At 28.8% G+C, this 20,617-nt stretch overlaps 1 protein-coding gene across 2 annotated transcripts; it reads left to right on the forward strand.

Moving 5' to 3' along the window:
• Positions 1-3,114: 3,114 nt before the first annotated feature.
• On the forward strand, positions 3,115-15,596 carry LOC132941567 (maltase A3-like). Of its 2 annotated transcripts, none has more exons than XM_061009676.1 (11): positions 3,115-3,217; positions 10,931-11,120; positions 11,415-11,594; positions 11,670-11,845; positions 12,185-12,310; positions 13,166-13,407; positions 13,660-13,858; positions 13,987-14,236; positions 14,832-15,027; positions 15,114-15,257; positions 15,345-15,596. In XM_061009676.1, exons 2-11 carry the CDS (start codon positions 10,937-10,939, stop codon positions 15,526-15,528), a joined length of 1,881 nt encoding a protein of 626 aa, XP_060865659.1. In that variant the 5' UTR covers positions 3,115-3,217; positions 10,931-10,936; the 3' UTR covers positions 15,529-15,596. The 2 variants fall into 2 exon arrangements, with proteins under 2 accessions (XP_060865659.1, XP_060865657.1); XM_061009674.1 differs by lacking the exon at positions 3,115-3,217 and adding an exon at positions 8,615-8,770.
• The last annotated feature ends 5,021 nt before the right edge of the window (positions 15,597-20,617 follow it).

Raw genomic sequence — 20,617 nt, forward strand, 5'->3', positions numbered from 1 at the left:
TACTAGTTACCTCAGTCAGTATTAGTATTCAACGTCGTTTAAGTCAATACAGTATTGTAAATTAAAACCCCAAAGGGGGTGTAGTAATCATAATAAACCTTGAAAATGCAAGAAATAAAAACCAAATACATTAACGTATATACCTAATGATAACACTTTTCTACGTTTCTACGTTTCTATTTGTTTTTAATCGTATGAAATAATTGTTGATATATTGTGCAATGAGTAAAAATAGAAATGTAGTAATAAGATCTGTCCACTTATCTGACAAGGTTAAATATCGATCATATACATTTTCAAATTATAATTACCGACCTACTCCAGTAGGAAGTATAATATCTTGCATATGTAATGAGTAATGGATAAATTAAGAAATGTTATCATAGAACAATAAATATTCGAGGAAGTAGCTCCATTTTAAGTGTTCCTTGTCATTGAGTAGATGACTGTAATGGATGTATTTTATTTGAACTCAATGATAAATCATTGCATATAATCAATAGACGATTCTAAGCGTAGACGGTGTTATCTTCTATTTTAAAAGATATTTTATCATTTATTTATATTATAGATGGTAATTTATTTTTCTATTGCTAATATAAAAGGTTGAACTAATGTTTTCCAATAAAAAGTATGTACTCATTATTATATTATATGAACAATATGATATATAATTTATTAACTTATAAGTATATACCACGTACCGTAAAACGGCAAATAAATACATATCAAATTACAATATTTTCTTTTCAAATGTTTATAAAGTTTTCAACAAGAGCTGGAACACGATTGCGAGGTGAGTTAAAAGAGGAACTTGGTCTGGGCATCACGTATATATTTTATTCTATATGAATATAATATAATATCCTACCTACCTATAAAGTATAAACTATAAATAGTTTAAACTTGCATGTACTTACGATAGTGAGTATAATGTACATTGTACATATTAATAAATTTATATCGGCAAAAGATACTTTGCATAACACAATTATTATGATCATGCGGTTTCTCGGTGTAATTGTGATAGAAATTGAATCCACTATCTGCACTATAGTATAGTGTTATACACCTCGCCTTCGTCCAGACTTAAAAATAAATTAAATTCATCGAAATTATTGAAGATATATCAACAAATCATTAACTAGAAACATTTTCGGTAAAACACTCGGTTGATCTCCGCGAGCTGTTATCATGGAATATGAAAAAAAAAAGGCGCAGTATTGATGGAAAAACGCAAAAATTGGATAAAAACCGAAACGATATAGAATTAAATTAATATTGGACTTATTGTTTACATAATAATATTACTATGCCAATCAGACATTTCAACATTCGAATAAGGAAGTGACATCGTATTCGAAAAAATTCGAAACATATTACGTCGTTCGGTCGTCGCCCGCGCGAACAACGGATGAAAAGGGTTTGACGTATGCACGCACCCCCTCCGCCGCCGCCGCTCCGTCAGAAAAAAAGGGTCGTAAATTATCGATAAATTAATAACGACGACGACGACGACGACGACGACGACGCGGCTGGGACGGGGGCGGGCCGCGGCGGCGTACGACAACATCATCTCGCACGCACAAAGGTCGCGCGGCGCAGATAGGCCTCTTTTTAATTTATAACCGCGTAATAATTTTTTTATTATTTCGTTTTCCGTCGCAAAAGCCACCGCCGCCGTCCCACCGGCACACCGGTCGCGGCGACAAAGGGCGGCGGCCACGCGCCTATAAACCGTTTAACAGGACCCCGGCGGAGTCAATGACTCGGAATCAAGTGCGCCGCCGCCGCTGGCAATAAATAATCTCTTCGCGTCCGCCTTTGCCCGCTCCCCTGAAAAATCTTCACCCTCCGCTCCCGCCGCCGCAGAGACACACTCTTCGCCGGGCCGGGCCGGCGGTGAACAAACAGCGTTTGCCGGAACTGGCTACAGTGAATATGTTTCCTTCGGCATTGCGCACGGACGCGGGGTCGTTGATTTTGAAAAGGTCGCTAACGAGGTTATATTATTATTATCCTCGTCGTACCATTATTATTTATTTATCGTTGCGTACAATAATAACGTAATACATATGATATGTCGTTTTATTTATATCACACCAAAAACACTTCGTTATAACTCCGTAGTGTAAAAAAAAAACCAAGTAAAAAAAAAAAATTTAGTAATGATGAAATCTTTAAAAGACGTGATATAATATGGAAATTAAGTAAAATGACATTTTATAATATTACAAATTTACAAATACCTATGATGACAAATAAGATCAATTGTAATGTTAAATACTTAGTCAACATATTATTACGTTTAACTATTTGGCAGGACGTAGAAGTATACTTAAATAAATACAATTAAGTAACCACTACATTATTTACAGTAATTAATAATGTATCAACAATATGTTGACTAAGTATTTAACATTACAATTGATCTTATTTGTCATCATAGGTATTTGTAATATTATAAAATGTCATTTTACTTAATTTCCATATTATATCACGTCTTTTAAAGATTTAATCATTACTAAATTTTTTTTTTTAACTTAGCTTTTTTTTTACACGGAGTTATAACGAAGTGTTTTTGGTGTGATATCAACTATTTTGTTGATGTGTTAACTATCTGGTATTTTAAAGTATAAACACGTCGCGAACAATCGAGTGCAAGTCACGAAATGGTTTATTTTTGCAATTGTCAGTGGTCACCATAGAGTAATAATATCGTCCGTGCGTCGTCGTAGTACATCGTCGCTGCCGCCACCGCAGCCGCGATGAGAGTAGTGGGAATTGATAAGCGGCGGGTCAGGGGCATAGATAATATATTAAGAATCTTATATTATCTATGGTCAGGGGATCTTTACGATATTTTCGTTCCCCGACCCACCGCTTATCAATCCCCACTGTTCCGTACGCAAAATAGGTCTTAACAGTACTTGAACATTTTTGCTTAGAACTTACAAACTATCTAACCAATCTGCTAGCGAATTCCTCTATTCCCACCTGCACAATATTTCTGATCGATTGATACATCATACTACTTTATATGTTATATGTTATATATTTATAGCCGTTTGCCTTGTAGAGCTTGGCAAATAATTGACATAAATTAGGACAATTTTTCAATGTTAAAACTCGGTGTCCTGTTATTTATACGTTAGTGGCTACTCCACTATTTTTTTTTTACTTAGCTTCGCGCCACTACCGTCGCGCTGGATCAGTCGTACGTAATAATTAATGATTATAGTAATAATAATAATAATAATAATAATAACAATAATACAATAATTTTATATTTCAATACTGAACGAAAATTCATTAAAAATCCAATAATGCTTAATTTTTATATATTAACAAAATATAGTAATATGTTAAAATAAGAATTATTATTTTAATTTGAAAAATATATTATTGAGTTAAGAAAATGTATAGGTAAAATCAACAAATACTATCAGTATAATTAATTATACACATAAACATTAATTTAAGAAAGAAATACATCGAATTAATAGACAGGTCATTCAATTTATAAAAAGCATTTTTAAATCAATAGGGTTTTTGTTAATTTTTACCAAAAAGTTTAATAAATTTATTAAATATTAGGTACATTTTACAAATTACAAAAAAATTTTAACCATACTAATATTTATTATTAGCAATATTAATGTTAAATTCAACATAATATTATTAAAAATAAATCCTATACAATATTTTGATACCCGTATTTTTGCAGTGTACCTTCTAGTGTACCTAGACAACTTTTTTTTTTCTGTTATGTGATAAACATGGAATTTAAACAAGTGGAATAGTTTATTGTTTTATTTATAATTTACCTATTAATATTTAAGGTGATTGGTGAAATGGAGAATATAAATATATTAATGTTACTTATTATTTACGACTATCAAACTTCAAAAGGTAAGTACTGAGTAGGTAAGTATAATAGTTTATCAATAATATGTTTTGTATTTTTCGTCGTAACATAGATGAATATTCTAAGTATACAACTTAATATATTATAATATATTGTAAATATTATTATTGATTAATTGGAATTTAATATTTAATCACTTTTTGCTTCTATTTACTGCAGTAGTTCTTGTTTTTAGAATTTCACTACGTATTCTAATTAATTGATTGTGGAAATCATAATGATTTCCTAAGAATATTTTCCATAGGTACCTGCAGGTACTTATGGACTTAAGATAAATATCAAGAAATATCAGTAATATTATTATTGGAAAAACTGTAAAATACTCGGAGATTCTGTTGATACTTGGAATCCAAGGGCTACGATCGTTTATTGTGTTCTTTAACTAATAATATTAGGAATATTATAATTTTTAGGCCTATTTTTCTTCTTCATATTTTGGAACTTTCCTTCTTGATTTTGACGAGGAATCAACTTTCCTCAATCTCTACCGAGTGTATTATTCACTATTCACTGTTTCACCGTTTTAAATCATGTACGTACAGACGTTTCAGACTTTCCTGTAGTATAACTTGCATTATTTATCTATTGCCTGCAGTTAATTAACTATTCATTTGTGAATATATTGTTTTACCCATTAGCTGCTTGTAATTCGTAAGCCCCTCCCATAACTTATGTATTTATTTTTATTTATGTATATTTTAAAGCTTCCCTAATATTATCATATACAATTATTTCTAATAATATAATATAGCGTACCTATTTACTTTTATCTTATTTTGTTATATTTATTTAATGTATTATTATATATTATAATTTTTCTATCTTTAATAGATATATATAGGAACCCTGTTTGATTTGTATATAATTATTTTTATTATTAAAATGCCCCCCCCCCCCCCATTATCTAATATTATATAACAATTTACCTACAAATTGTTATTTATTTAATTTATGTATCTTTAATTATATTTATATAGATACCTATTATAATTATTATTTTTATAAATAAATTTGACTATGTAAATTATTAATAAACATATTCATTACAATAGAATAATATACTTGGTTATTTTTTCACTATAACAGAAAAATGGTATGTTTGTATGTTAGCGAGTTCTGATTATATATAATTTGTGTTTATACATACTTGCGAGTAAATAGAATATCTACAGACTATACAGGTATTTTATTGTATTTAGGTAGGTATCTATGAAATATAAATTTATATAAATATGCAATTAATTTCATTTTTTAATCCAATAATATAAAATTATAAAATTAGTTGATTGTTTATTAAATTGATTATACTTACTTTTTTAAAATCATAAATATTCTATTGGTTCAATTATTTAACATTATTAAACTAAGTATATTTTACTTAAATTCAATAATAACCATTTTGATAAAATTAACAAAACTCTGAGTTATTTTAACAAAATGTCGATCAATTATATTATTGACACTAAGATGAAATATTAGTTAAACTAAACAAAAAAAAATATTAAATCAAATAATTTGTTAATTCTTACTTTAACAAATTTTTCATCTCAGTATCAATAAGCATATTTGTGATTGAATATTAACAATGATATTATTAATTTAATCTATATTTTTGTTAAAATGACTGGTATTTTTCGTTCAGTGAAGTGCGTACTTTAATGTATGACGCGTTGTATAAGTATAGGTATTGTGTAATATTATATTATATAAAATGTTTATTTTTGGGTATTTCGTACATCAAAAACCGATAAGTGTTATTCATTGTACATTATATTATGATATTTTGACTCAGATATTCAGAATACATTATAACATATTCACGTATTCACGCAATCAGCACTTATTTATTAATTATTGCTTTTTTTTTTTAATAAAGTTTTTAATAATATTATTTAGATTCTCCAGCGTAAATCCGGCTGTGAGTCATATTGTAAACGGCACTAATAAAAACACATTCCCCTTACCTAAACTCTTCTCGTTTACCCTCAGAGGGTGAACGTGTTATTAAATTGCTTGTCTTATTTATATTTTGGCAGAAATAAAAACCCATCGCCGACGACCGCCGTTTTTAAGCCCGTGCTGCACACACGGGCCATTATAATATGACGGAATATAGTAGCCACATTTATATAATATAATAATAATAACAGTAATCCGTTGTCAGCAAATGATTCATTTGGGTTCGATAGGGATTACTAATATGAGGAGGGCGGCCGACCAAGAGTTGACTTTCGCCAATATCACGACACTGCGGTTCGCGGCACATTAATCGTCACGTTGCCCGGTCGAAACGTTGTTATTAAACGAGTCCTGAAGCATAATTATTATTGTATCGTCTGAATATATGAAACTGAAAAAAACTGTAACATTAAACCACTATATGGTTACAAATAATCACATCAGACAGTAGCAGGTCACATCTCTACGACGAATATTTATTTATTTTTATATATTTGCAACGTTTAAATACACTTTTAATATAACATGGATTCAACATAATATAATTGACATTTATATGATTTAACAATAAAATGAATTTACTAAATAAGATACTTAGGAATAATAGGTTTTGGCCCAAACGCCAAAATGTATCATTTTGAGTTTTAACAGAATGGCGATTGTACAAAATATATACAGTTATAATAATGATGCTTAAACTCTTGAAGGATCGTGAAGCAAGAAAAGATTACGGGAACTGAATAATTATGGAACGCTAATGGAAGTTCACTCTTAGAGAGCAAGACTGAGCAGTGTATGTGATAATATTTGAATTAAATCGTTGCAATATTGCATACAAAAAACCATTCTGAACGAAGATAAAATATTATCAGCCAATAGCATTATAAGTAAACATGCACATAAAAAAACAAACACATAATGGAAATCCTGAGTTAAAAAAAATTGAATGGTAAGTAATTATGTCATTCTTGCGTCATGCCCATAACGAAATAATAATATTGTATTGATAAATAATCGATGTGAACTTGCCGACTTCAGGTGTTGATCGGGGAGACGGCCGATCGTTATGCAGATGGTTGGGTTGGTTTCAGCCATTGTCAGGAAGCTCAATATACTTATCCCCGTTCTTCCCTGTGATGTATTCGGCATGGTGGGAGAGTCGACCTAGTCTCGCTGTTTTGTGTCCCGTAGTGGATTGAGGCGACTTAGACGAGCTACTATACAGTATACAGTGCTTAAAATTTTAACCTGTTAAATTCTGAATTTTCATCAGCCGATTTTTTACAATATCATTTAATTATTTCAAATCATTTGGTATTGGTTGCTGAAGCACTAAAGTCAGTTAATTTTTTAACCTAACCGTCAGTAGCTCCTAGGCTATTTTTAAATATAACATACCGCGATTATTGACCAACACCCCTGGCGCAATTTGGACAACTGATTTGGGGGGGGGGGCTAAATTTATAAAATCAATACAGACCCGCATAATTTGTTTATTAGGTGGGTTTAAGAATGAATATATTTAAATACTAAGGGGGGCTAAGCCCCCCCCCCTAGACCCCCCAAATTGCGCCTATGCCAACACCCAATGTCATAAATTCATAATATATACAATATCAAATAATATTATATTTGAATTGTGTTTATAATACAATAATTATTGTAAATTTGTGAATAAAATTATACAGGGGAAACCTGGGTAAGACGTAAAATGGGACAATCCCATTATGTCCATAATTGTATTTTGTAATGCAATTACTTTTCTGGTATTTTTAATCTCAAGTTTCCCTCGTTACATTTTCTTTCTACTCTATTTTAAAATATTCAACAAAAAGTGTAATAGATTAATAAAATTGACTTAATAATTGTAATTGTATTTAATTTATCTCACTTTTTATGTCCATAGCTATTATAAATATTATGATAAGTGATAACGTCATAACGAGAAACTTACACTTATTACTATATTCTATATTATCTATATGGACAATAAAATACAATTTGTGTAACAATCTGTTTGCTACCAAATATTTGATCCCCTCAATATTTTACAGGATCTCCGCCTATTGTGATCATATATTAACTATATGGGATGTGCAAAATACAAATCTCTCTCAAGCACAGTAAGATCAGCCCAACCACCATAGTATTCCGAATGTATAACACACGAAACCGCTTTTCAAATATCCCTATCACCAAGCTCAAAGCCTCTTATACCTCCATTGCTGACTCCAATAATATCTTATAATCGTTCCATAATAAGGAAATCATTATCCAAAATTCTTTAGAACATACTGCATTAATTAATCCCCTGCTTTCCCTCCTAAGAACATAACTACCTTATATTATTATAAATTATATTATTTCTACCTACCTAATTAAATATTTAAATATAATAATAATAATTGTTATGTCATTACTCACAGAACACGTAATCAGCTATTTACGTATACATTATTAATTAGCCTTCATCTTATATTTATCTAATTTTAGTATCATTCCATCGTTATTGTTAATTAATAAATTCAATACCTACTTATTTACCTTATATTCTTGTTGTTGAGACTAATGGTTTTGACAAAGTCTATACTAAAGTAAAAAAAAAACCTATTGGTATAATAGTATATTTTATATGAATAAGAACAATAAGTGTTAGTTTAATAGTAACAATAATGTATCTCAAGTATTGCTATCTTTTGTATGGTAAATACATCAATATTATTTAATTTATATAAACTGAGGATATTCATCACATCAGTTCAGTCGACAATTGCACAAGGTTCTTAATGTTTGAATACTCATTAAATACAAATTAAATAAATAACTATTTTATTATAATTAAATTGTAATTCAATTACCTCTTTGAACAATTAAGAAAAATTTGTAAGTTAAAATTTTTAAGTATACTTATAATATTCATTAGATTTACTAAGTATTTTAGCATCAACAAAAATAATATTTACCAAAAATTGTTTCTATGACTTTGAAGCTATAGTGATTTATTATATTTATTATTGTTCTATTTTAGATTCAATAGGTATAGATTTTGTCTTTTTGGTGTCACTAAAAAAGAGGACAACATAAGATTTTCTCAGAATTTTCTACAAACCATAACATTCTCAATATTATATCTTGACTTTTTTTGAGCTATTTATAAACATTTTAAATTTAAAGTTTTTTTATATTATTGTATATTATATCGGTAAAAACATTTTCACTGTGTCTATAGCTTTAAAATTGAATACAATGTTTCTCAAGAATTGTTATAATAGCATTTAAAAAATATTAAAGATACATATAATGAACGATTTTTGTATATACATTTTAACAAAATTACAAACATTCGCAAATTATTTTAAAATTAAAAATGTTCAATTTGTACAGTTAATGCTTTAATATTTAAATAAATTTAGGCAGAATAATACTCTTACCTATCTATAAGTATAAAACTGAAATCAAGCAAAAGAGGAAATCTTTGTTACGGATTGGCTTCGAAACTTCTTATCCAATTGTTATGCAGTTTTTTTTAAATGAAAGAGGATATCACGGAGCAGGTTTTAGCCTGGGTTTTTTATATTATTACTCTGTGGGTTTAGGCATAAATAAAGTCCGATAATGTTAGTCAATAATTAGTTATCTATACATATAAAATCCAAATACCACTGACTCACTGATCGCTGTATCTCAAAAACTACTCAACGTACGGACTTGAAATTTGGAATAGAGGTTCTTCTCATATTTTCACCGTGCAATAAGAAAGGATTTTCAAAAATGTTGCGTTTTAGTGGAGTAATTAACGATTATAATTATTCACTGCCAATACGTATTGTGCGGCACGGCGGTTCGCGGGTTTCCAGCTACCTGCAACCTATCCTTTTTGTTCGTCGTTGTCGTCGTGTAGATAAAAATAACGATTCCGAGAATAAAATTGTTCCGAGAAGTTTATCGATAAAAATAATCTCATGCATCGAGCGTACACCAATACTCCTATTTTATTATAATGAACGATAAAATGCACACCGATAACATAAACCAATACACATACAAATTCTATTTATAGAATTAATTTGGACTTGCGTAACATAAAAAATATTAAACACGTTCATTTCATTTGCACTCCGAACTACCAGCAGGTCGGACGTGCGTAAAACTGAAATTAAGCAAAAGAGGAAATCTTTGTTACGGTTTAGCTTCGAAACTTCTTATCCAATTGTCATGCAGTTTTAATTAAGTTAGTTAATAATTAATTAGGATTTGGGTAAGTTGTTAATTTATATATATAACCCATAGCAACCATTAAAAAACAAAAATTTCTATCGTAAATCTCAAAATTCCTGTTTGAGCCCCTACCGAGGGTGATCACTTCCCTTTTTAATTTAGCCTGTGACACTCACAAAGAATGTGGCTTTGTATTGGTGAAAGAATTTTCAAAATCAGTTCAGTAGTTTCGGAGTTTATCCCGAACATACAAACAAACGCTATCATTTTATATATTAGCATAGATAAAAATGAATGTTTGTGTGTAGATTAGACCTCTGGGAAGAAGATGGGCTAATTTAAAAAATGTTAAATTTGTTTTTTTTTTATTCATCGGATTTTAGTATGGTTGCGATAGGCTTTTGTATTAATTGATTATATTAATCCTCCGTATGTGGAATTAAGTAAAAATGACAAACTCGGTACAATTTTGATACTTTAGAGTTAAATCATACACTTACGTACAAACGGCACGGGGTCAGCGATCTACCGCAGGTACATTGCCTACCTGATAATATACTGCTGCGAATCAGAATTTTTATTCCGGGCAACAGAAAAGTTAAGATAAATTTTGAACACCATACACCATACACCATACACCGAATATTAAATAACGAATTGAACAAAGTTTGAGTCATATAGAATTGGTACATTTAACGGGCAACGAAGTGCCAGCGGGATCAGCTAGTATTGCTATAAAAGTCATTTATTTTACTAGTAGTTATATGGTAGATATTATTGGGTAATCCATAGTAAAATTATTCTTATTGTTTCCTGTTATTTTAGAACAACATGAAGACATTTTCTGTATGCTGTCTTTTGATGATTGCATATTATACATGTGAAACAGTAAATGCTAATGTATATTTCAAAGCTACCAAACCAAATAATGAGTGGTGGTCTAGCACCATATTCTATCAAGTATATCCAAGATCGTTCAAAGACAGTAATAAAGATGGAATTGGTGATTTAAAAGGTATTTAATATCAAAATACAATTACATTTAGAAAACCAATAACTAGAGTAATTGCTTCTGCTCGAAAATTTGAGAAAACATAGGTACGGCTTTTAAACTTGATGTATTTAACTTGAACCTAGTGTTATTGTGTAAATACTCACAATCCTCAATTTTTTTTTATAAGTTTTTTTTTTTTTTGAGCTCCTTACTAAATATTAAGAGCAAGTAAAAACTATCGTTCATGTTGAAGATTAGAGCAAAATATATTCTTCATTTAAACGTTTGTTTATGTTTATTGTGTAACATTTTCAGGTATTACCCAGAAACTAGACCATTTTGTTGATCTTGGCATAGAAACACTATGGGTAGGTCCGTTTTTCAAATCACCTATGGATGATATGGGATATGATGTTGAGGACTTTTATATGATAGATCCTATTTTTGGTACAATGAGTGATTTAGAAGAATTAGTTTTTGAAATGAACAAGCGAAGTAAATGTCATACTTTGTTAGAAAGAATAGCATTGATATGGATTTTTATGTTGGTTTTAATACTTTTTCTTTTAGATCTTAAACTGGTAATAGACCTAATACCAAACCATTCAAGTTACAAGTGTGAGTGGTTTGAAAAATCAATCAAACAAGAAGGAAAGTACAAAGATTATTACATTTGGCATAACGCTTCAAATCAAGATGAAGTCCTCAGTAACTCATCAGTCACACCAATACCACCAAATAATTGGGTAAATAACATAATGTCAAATGTCTAAGAACTCAAATTAGTTGATTTACGTTTCTTATACAGGTATACTTTAAAAGTTTAAAATATTAAAACTTAGAATGCTTGTTGAAAAAATAGATACTACTTAAAGTTTAATTTAAGTGATAGTTGTTTACATTTAACAAAAGTATAATGCAGTTATTGATAAATAAATAGATAAGTTTATAAAAAAAACTTAAATGTAAAATTTGAAAAAAAATTTGATTTTTTAATAAAAACTAATAAATAGTAATTAAGTGTACTCGTATTCATCAAAATATTATATGATATAATATATAATATATATTTTATTTGATTACAGTTGAGTATATTTGTTGGTTCTGCCTGGACATGGAATGAACAACGAAAACAATTTTATTACCATCAGTTTAGTAAGGAACAACCAGACTTTGACATGAGAAATCCGGATGTTAAACAACAAATTTTAGTAAGTTGCTATATAAAAACCCGGGGAAAAGACGAAAAACGATTCTGAGGACGATCCGTCAGCCATTGGATTTTTATAATTTATTAATTTAATTTTTAGCAGCACCTATATTTTTTTATTATTTGAACCTACAATATGGTATGTTGAACAAATAATATTATTTGTTATTGACTTATATGTAAACACCGTGTATCATAGAATAACGTGAATAGGATCGTAGTGGTATAATTAGCTTAAAAATAACGTACGTCACATCGGCCACCCCATTTTCAAAATATTGAAATTTTACTATTCCATCTGTTAGTATGCTATCGAGACGTCACGTCAGGCATCGACATAGGTTATTTTAAATTTTTTTTAGTCTAAATGCTTTGAATATATCTCATGATTCCATTGAAAATTAATTTATAGCAAAAAGCCCCTACGATTAAATTTTTTGAATTACAACAAAATAATTAAAATCAATTGTCTCATCATATATATCTAATGATCTTAAGGCATAAAAGAGCCAAAATATCTTGAAGTGTAGGTATAATATTATGTTTAGAAAATTTTAATCTTTGGACAGATAATAACACATTTTATTTACAAATTAAAAAAAATATATATAAAAAAAATTTCTGGTAAACATATACTTTTAAACTTTTAACTGGATCAAAACTGAAGAAACCAGAAATGACTTTTTAAGTTTTTTAATTTCTCCCGAAGGTGACTGCAAACAAAAACACACATACCCGAGTAAAATATACAAAAAGAAAAATAATTTATTTTGATCTATTCTGAATCCTAATCCAGAAATGTATTTTACATTGTATGTCAATTTCCTTCACTTATGGTCTTGATATTGTTTTAAAGGACGTAATAGAATTTTGGATGGATAAAGGCGTTACTGGATTCCGATTTGATGCCCTCAAATTTTTATATGAAAATGTTTCACTACTAGATGAACCTTTTAAGCCAGGAATGAGCAATGCATCCGAATACGTAGAATTAAATCATATATATACGTCTAATCAACCAGAAATTATTGATTCTGTATTAGAATGGAGAGCGTTTATGGATGATTACATACAAAGGAAGAATAAATCAATTTCTAGGTAAATTATATGCATACTCGTACCCACATAAACATTTTATTTCTATATAGTTTAAATAATCCCGGGAGCCAACGATGACGAACGGTGCTTGACTTCAGTACACATTAGTTACTGCTGTGGCTCCGTGCTACGCCGATCTCTAAATCTAAATAACATTTAAAATTTTTATTCATGTTTTGTCATTAGTATTATGACATTCAATTAAGTAAATAAATTGTATTAATAAAAATAATTTTATATTATGTTCGACAGTTTAATGTCATCAGAATCGTATTCACCTGTAAATATATTAATGCAATATTACGGCAACTTCACGAATCCTGGAGCTCAAATACCATTTAACTTGGCATTAGTGAGGTTTCCAAAAGATGATCATATAGTCAAATCTATAGATACCATAATCAATGATTGGTTGGCTGATTTGCCAGAAAACGCGGTGGCCAACTGGGTGGTGGGTATTTTTAAATTGTTCAATAATATTATAAACTGTTTAAAGCCTATGGTCTCCTCCTAGAGAATGTCTTTGTCGTTCTATTATATATTATGACGTATTTTATGAATAATTATTTCATAATTTAGATTGAAAATCACGACAATTTGAGGACGTCGTCGAAATTTGGCGCTCTAACAGTACCAATGTTTACTGCTTTGAAATTAGCTCTTCCTGGTATTGATGTAACATATTATGGTAGTGAAATTGGAATGGAAGACAATATGTATTTGAGACCGGAACAAATAACAGATGACAATCTTGCAGGTGGTCCGAGATTATCGAGACCTAGAGATTACCAAAGGTGTCCGATGCAATGGGACGATTCGATTAACGCAGGTATAATATATATGAGCGATCATATAATATAATATAAAAATAAATTATAAAAATCATTCGTCTTTACATCACAATTACATAACATATGCAATTACCTATAGAAACCGATTTGTTGAACAAATCTAGAATATATCCTGGAACTTAAATATTTAGTTAATATTTATGTAAACATTTTCAAAAACCAGTCAGTTACTGAATAATTAAAATCCCTTATGTAAATAGCATAATATCGAAAATGATATTATGCCACTCATAATCTTAAATTGATCAAAATATATTAATATTTATTTGATTTATAACGATTGATAATCTATACTTTAAAATTAATTTCATACATATTATATTATTATATAAATGCAGTACAAAAACGTAGGCTAACAAAAATTAACAAATGAACAATTATGATAAATATTGCGCAAAAAGTGATTGATATATTTATTGAAATTACTTAACAATTAGTTTCAATTGATTCAAGTACCTATTTAAACTACTATAACTATGTTAAGTATTTAGATATATACATAATTAATGTTAATTCAAGTTGTTATGATATAATATAATGTTTAGTTTAAAGACGTGATAATTCATTTTAAAGGTTTCACCGAAGAGAAAAAGTCATGGTTACCAGTAAATCCAAATTATTACAAGATGAACGTCGAAACACAGAAAAAAATTCCAACTAGTAACTATAATTTTTACAAAAAAATGTCTCAACTTCGAAAAACCGAAACGTTAAAAAATGGCGATCTTCAGACTTATAATATTACTCAATCGATTTATATTTTAAAAAGGTAATTATAATTGGTTAACGTTAGGTACTAAAAAAAGTAAAGTGATTTGTTATTTCCATATTACTAAACGTTTGTTTTTTTTTCAGGTCATTATTAGAACACGAATCATACATAGTCGTAACGAACTTTGGCAGTGAAACCGAAACGGTCATCTTGTCTAATGTCATACGAGATGTCAAAGATGAACTATTCGTATATTTAGGAAGTGAAAATTCTGCGTACAGAACCGGGTAATTAGATTTTTAAACTTAAAATGTGTATAACAAATTAGCAGTTTTATATTTTAATAACTAATTTTTTTGTGCTTTTGTTTTTAGAAGTAAAGTATCTACCGTTTCAACTGGGTATCCATTACAACTGCGACCACAGTCAGTAGTCGTATTGACAGATAAATATATTGAACCTGAAACGCCAAGTAATAACGCTAGTAGTAGTACTGAATCGAGTTTGAAATTTATTAGTTTCATCTGTGTTTTTGTACTTTCAAGATGTTTTTTATAAATTTGTCTTCTATACCTACCTAGTTGTTAAGTAATACAGTTAATTGTAATATACATTTTTTAAAGAACTTTGTTGGAATTGTATTTTTACGTAATATCCACGTTATTTAATTCCTCATTTTGTTTTGTGTCCGTCATCTCTTTTTGAAACAGTGAAAATGCTTTGATCTTCAACTTTGAGAGACTTTTATGGTTGTAAATTGGATCCAGAAAGAGGTAGATTTTCAGTTGTCCTAACTATTAATTTTTTCAAAATCAGTTTTTGTCTTGGTTATAATTTATTCAAAAATGAACAACTTTAAATACATAAATTGTAAATCAAATATTTTTATGATCTGTTCATAGAAAAAGAACACTTTTCAATACATTTTGTGCTATTTATAGACATTCTGAAATGTCAACTTTTAATTATTTGAGATTCTGAGCGTAGCGAAAGATTTTAATGATGTGTGTTTTATCTGCCTATTTTCCACTTTTGGTTCAGTAAAAATGCTCTGATTTTCTACATCAGCAACTTTTTAGTAAGTGAATCTAGTTGGTGTACTAAATATGTTAAATTTGAAAATTCTTTGTTGTTTCAAAAGTGCCATGAAAAACGAAGATTTAAGAAAAAATCGAAATTTCACCCAAGACCAATGGTGTGTGTACCTACCTTATCTTAAAAATGTATAAACTGTAGATACTTTAAATTATCTCCAAATATTAATATTTATTTATTTTATCTTATGTTCAATAAACAGTAATTTACAAAATATATGTTAAGTATACATAAGTTAAGTAGATTACAGTACAAATTAAATTACAAATTAACAGCTTAAAATCTAGAATAATTACATATGTATATATAGTTGTATATGACAGATAAAAAGAGAGCAAATAGGCACGGAAAGATCTACATGGCATTATTGACACAACGAAGCATGGGGTGTAAAGAATGGCTATTACCATAAGAGGTGGAGTGAGTAGAGATAAAAAAGGGTGCGTGATGTCTTGTAGGGTAGATTGGAACACGGAAATTAATAGAGAAAAGAAGATCAGGGGCATCTATTGATCCATCGAGTAGACCTTGAATAAAACGGAATCTCCATCAAACGTCGAGAAAAAAGTGCGTCAGAATAATGTTTAGCTTTAAAATACGGATGGGTAGAGTCTCATGTTGCGGATGCTCGATTTCGAGTAAAAAAGAGATGATAAAAACCTATTTTGGACTCTTTCTAGTCTTAACTGGTCTTTTGCTAAGTAGGGGTGCCAAACTATCATACCATATTCTAAAATAGGGCGCACAAGAGACAAAATAGTGTACGAAGACAATAGATATAGAGCTAAACATTAATATGACGATCACAAATATTTTGACTCTGTTTGAGCTACCATTAAACTTTGCATTGGTGAAGTGTCAAAAAGATGATCATATAGTCAAATCTATAGATACCATAATCAAAGATTGGTTGGCTGATTTACCAGAAAACGCAGTGGCCAACTGGGTGGTACGTGTTTTTAAATAATTTAATAATATTATATACCTACTGTTAAGCTCATGACATATTTCTCGAAAATATATTTTATATGTTATTTTATAAATGCCTGATCGATACTGAATGAGTAACATGCACTGAAAGTTTAATCGCTTATAGTATAGTTGGAAATATTAATTATGTATAGTGTAAAATATGTTTATGGTATATTTTATGTATAATAATATAGTACTTATAACAATAAAGTAATTTAAACAACCAATAGTCCTTAGGCCACTATTTCTACTTTTACTAAAATACTACTAACCATTATATTATATGTATACACTCTGAATTATTGCAATCTAAATTATTTCTGTATTTAATCATGTAATTATATGACTATATAATCACACCTACACCTTATTAATTAATACCCCATATTTGTAAACAATGTAAAATTGCCATTTTTGCGCTTAATAAACAATAGTAATAATAATAATAATAATAATAATACAATTTAACATAAATTATTTCATAATTTAGATGAAAAATCACGACAATTTAAGAATATCGTCGAAATTTGGCGCTTTAACGGTACCAATGTTTACTACGTTGAAATGAGCCCTTCCCGGTATTGAAGTAACATATTATGGTTTTGAAATCGGTATGGAGGACAACATGTATTTGAGGGCAGAACAAGTAACAGATACCATTTCTGTGGCCGTTTCGAAATTATCGAGAACTAGAGATTGCGAAAGGTGTCCAATGCAATGGGATGATTCGATTAACGGAGGTATAATAAGTGCAATATTAATAATATTAATTTCATTTCACTCGTCACATTTCAGTTTTTCACAACTACATAACAAGTACAAATATAATTGTTTATATGATTTAGTATAGGTACCTCGTCCAAAGTATTTAGTCATTAAAGTAAAAATGTATCAACAATCAGCCAGTTACTGAATAAAGTTAATAATTTGAAATTAATACGATCCAAAATAAGTGGTTTTTTATTCTTACTATTAATTGATTTAAGTATTGAACAGCTACTAGGTACAACTTAATAATCATGTCTAATGTCATACGAGATGTCAAAGAAGAACTATTCGTATGTTTAGGAAGTGAGAATTCTGCGTACAGCACCGGGTTATTAGATTTTTAACTTAAAATATAGGTATAACGGATTAGCAGTTTTAAATTTTGTTAATTCATTTTATTTGTGTTTTTGTTTTTAAGTATCTACTTTCTCAACTGGGTATTCATTACCACTGCGACTGGTGCCGGTGGTGGTAGATTTGTAAAATGTATTGCTTCTAAATTATGAACACACGAGTTGAGATATCAGCAAGTTTATTTCTAATAATATGGATAAAATTGGAAATTACCATTATAAATTAAATGCTACCTATTAATGTTTTTTTTTTTACACAAGATGTGTTAAAGAAATTTTTGTTTAAATATTGTTATAAATTATATTTAATTAATATGATTACTATTTTTTTTTTTATAGTATTTAAAATTTACTTAAAATGTTATTATTTTATCCAATTTGTATGTTTTCTACATGGTATCTGTTGCGAGTGAAGCGAGCAATTATGGTATACAACCTGTTTTTAGGGGTGAGTGGTTGGATGGATGGAATACATATATTTGGCTCCTTCAATTCAAATTGTTTTCCGCGCCACTGGTGTCATCTCTTTTTGAAACAGTGAAAATGCTATTTTATAAAATAGCATTGCTATCTGTCTATTTTTTAACTTTAGGTAGAGTAAAAATTCTTTGATTTTATCCGATCAGACAATTTTTAGAAAGTGAATCTAAAATTGTTGTACAAATGTTGTTAAATTTAAAAATTATCTGTAGCTTTTAAAGTGACGCGAAAAACGAAAAAAAAAGAATTAATAAAAAATGGAAACTTTACGCAAAACTAATAGTGTCAAAACATTTATTGGTGTACCTACTCAAAAATGTATAAACCGTAGATACTTTAAATTATCTCCAAATATTATAAAGACGATTTTAAATATTTTGACTCTGCTTGAGTTTGAAATCCATAAACATTTTTTTTATAGCTTACATTTGAACATTTTAATAGACGATTGCTCATACATTTTTCTACCTTTAATAAAATACACATTTTACTGGAAAGTTACTTATAGTCATAAGAAATTTTAGATTTAGATTTATCTATTTTTAGTTATTAAATTTGATTATTTATGGTATTGTATGGTGTCTCCACTTGAATCGATTTTCGTATACAATGATTTATTATTAAATTTAAATGTAACACTTCCATTACAAGGACATACCTCTGGACTACTTCTGTACAGCATAGCAGTATACCCGATTATCCACATTTTAAAATGTTTATGATGGTTATTTTGTTTGTGCCTAAAAAATCTTCAATGCATGATAATCTATATATTAATACTCGCAAGAACCTTTTTGTTGTACTAGTTGTACTGGTTTTTTTGTTACATTTTATCTACGTATTACAGATAAGGTCAGACTGCAAAAGAGAATGTATTTGGAATAAGTTAACCTTAACCATTTGGCGTGAGTTTAAACTAAAAACGAAAATACTACTAATACAATTTTATATCATGTCTTATCTTAAATCGAATAAAAAAAATTAAAAAAACACAAAGAGATGGCGATGATCGTTTCTCTACTTGTTTTTTTAGTTATTATTATAGAAGTACTTTGATAGGTTTATCCATAAGTTTACTGCTGAAGTGGTTAATGCCGGGCACGAGGACAGTTAACTCTTATCTGAACACGTTTAGTTGTAATGGCAACTGCCTGATGATTTACCCCAAGTCAATAACTTAGAAGTTTAATTCAAACGTTTTAAATCATCTGGACGTTACTGATTCGTAGGATAAGCTCGTAGTTTTAAAGAAAAACTTATTTGTACCTATAGTTGGTACCAACACAGTCGATCAGTTGTAATGATTTATTTGATACAGTTTATCTACATATTACGGATAATCTTAGACAGGAGAGAATGTATACTCTGCATAAGTTGACTATACCATTCAGCAAGAGTTACAATTAAAAATTATAATACTTAAATTATATAATCCTCACGTGTGCAAACGAATATAGAACAATATTTAATACATTTATCTTATAACGTAGTGCTAGGTATTGTGTTTATAATAATGTAGCTATTTGTGTCTATTGATTTCATCATTATGTGATTAAGTTCTTATAAATATAACATTCTTTTTTCGATCAAACAAATACAAGTTATTTATATAAATTAAGAACATTTTTAAGGCCATTACAGTTATTGGAATATTGCACTATTGCAAACACAGTTAAATTTAAAAAAAAAATGTACTCCTTCATTTATTAATTTCGTGTTAAATTATAATTGTTTAATTATTTATTGTATTCAACTGTCATGTAATTGTTTTAAATTTAAAACTGAATATGCATAATATTATAATTATTTAACTATTTTCTATTAACTAAAATAAATTGTATGATTCACTATTAAAATATTATTTTTTGACAAATTTCCTTAAATTATTTTAATAATTATGTTTTTTGCATAATTTAATGTTTAAAAATAATATTTAAATATTATAATCTATAAACGAATAAAAATTATTAAAAAAATAT

This window comes from Metopolophium dirhodum, chromosome 3, assembly GCF_019925205.1.
Source record: "Metopolophium dirhodum isolate CAU chromosome 3, ASM1992520v1, whole genome shotgun sequence".
Classification (NCBI taxonomy): domain Eukaryota; kingdom Metazoa; phylum Arthropoda; class Insecta; order Hemiptera; family Aphididae; genus Metopolophium; species Metopolophium dirhodum.

Excerpts from the sequence above, each read along its gene's own strand:
- LOC132941567 (XM_061009676.1), top strand. The coding sequence starts at position 10,937 with ATGAAGACATTTTCTGTATGCTGTCTTTTGATGATTGCATATTATACA. Across the intron at positions 12,311-13,165 it reads ATGTTAAACAACAAATTTTA|GACGTAATAGAATTTTGGAT; the intron begins GTAAGTTGCTAT and ends ATTGTTTTAAAG. Across the intron at positions 14,237-14,831 it reads GGACGATTCGATTAACGCAG|GTTTCACCGAAGAGAAAAAG; the intron begins GTATAATATATA and ends TTCATTTTAAAG.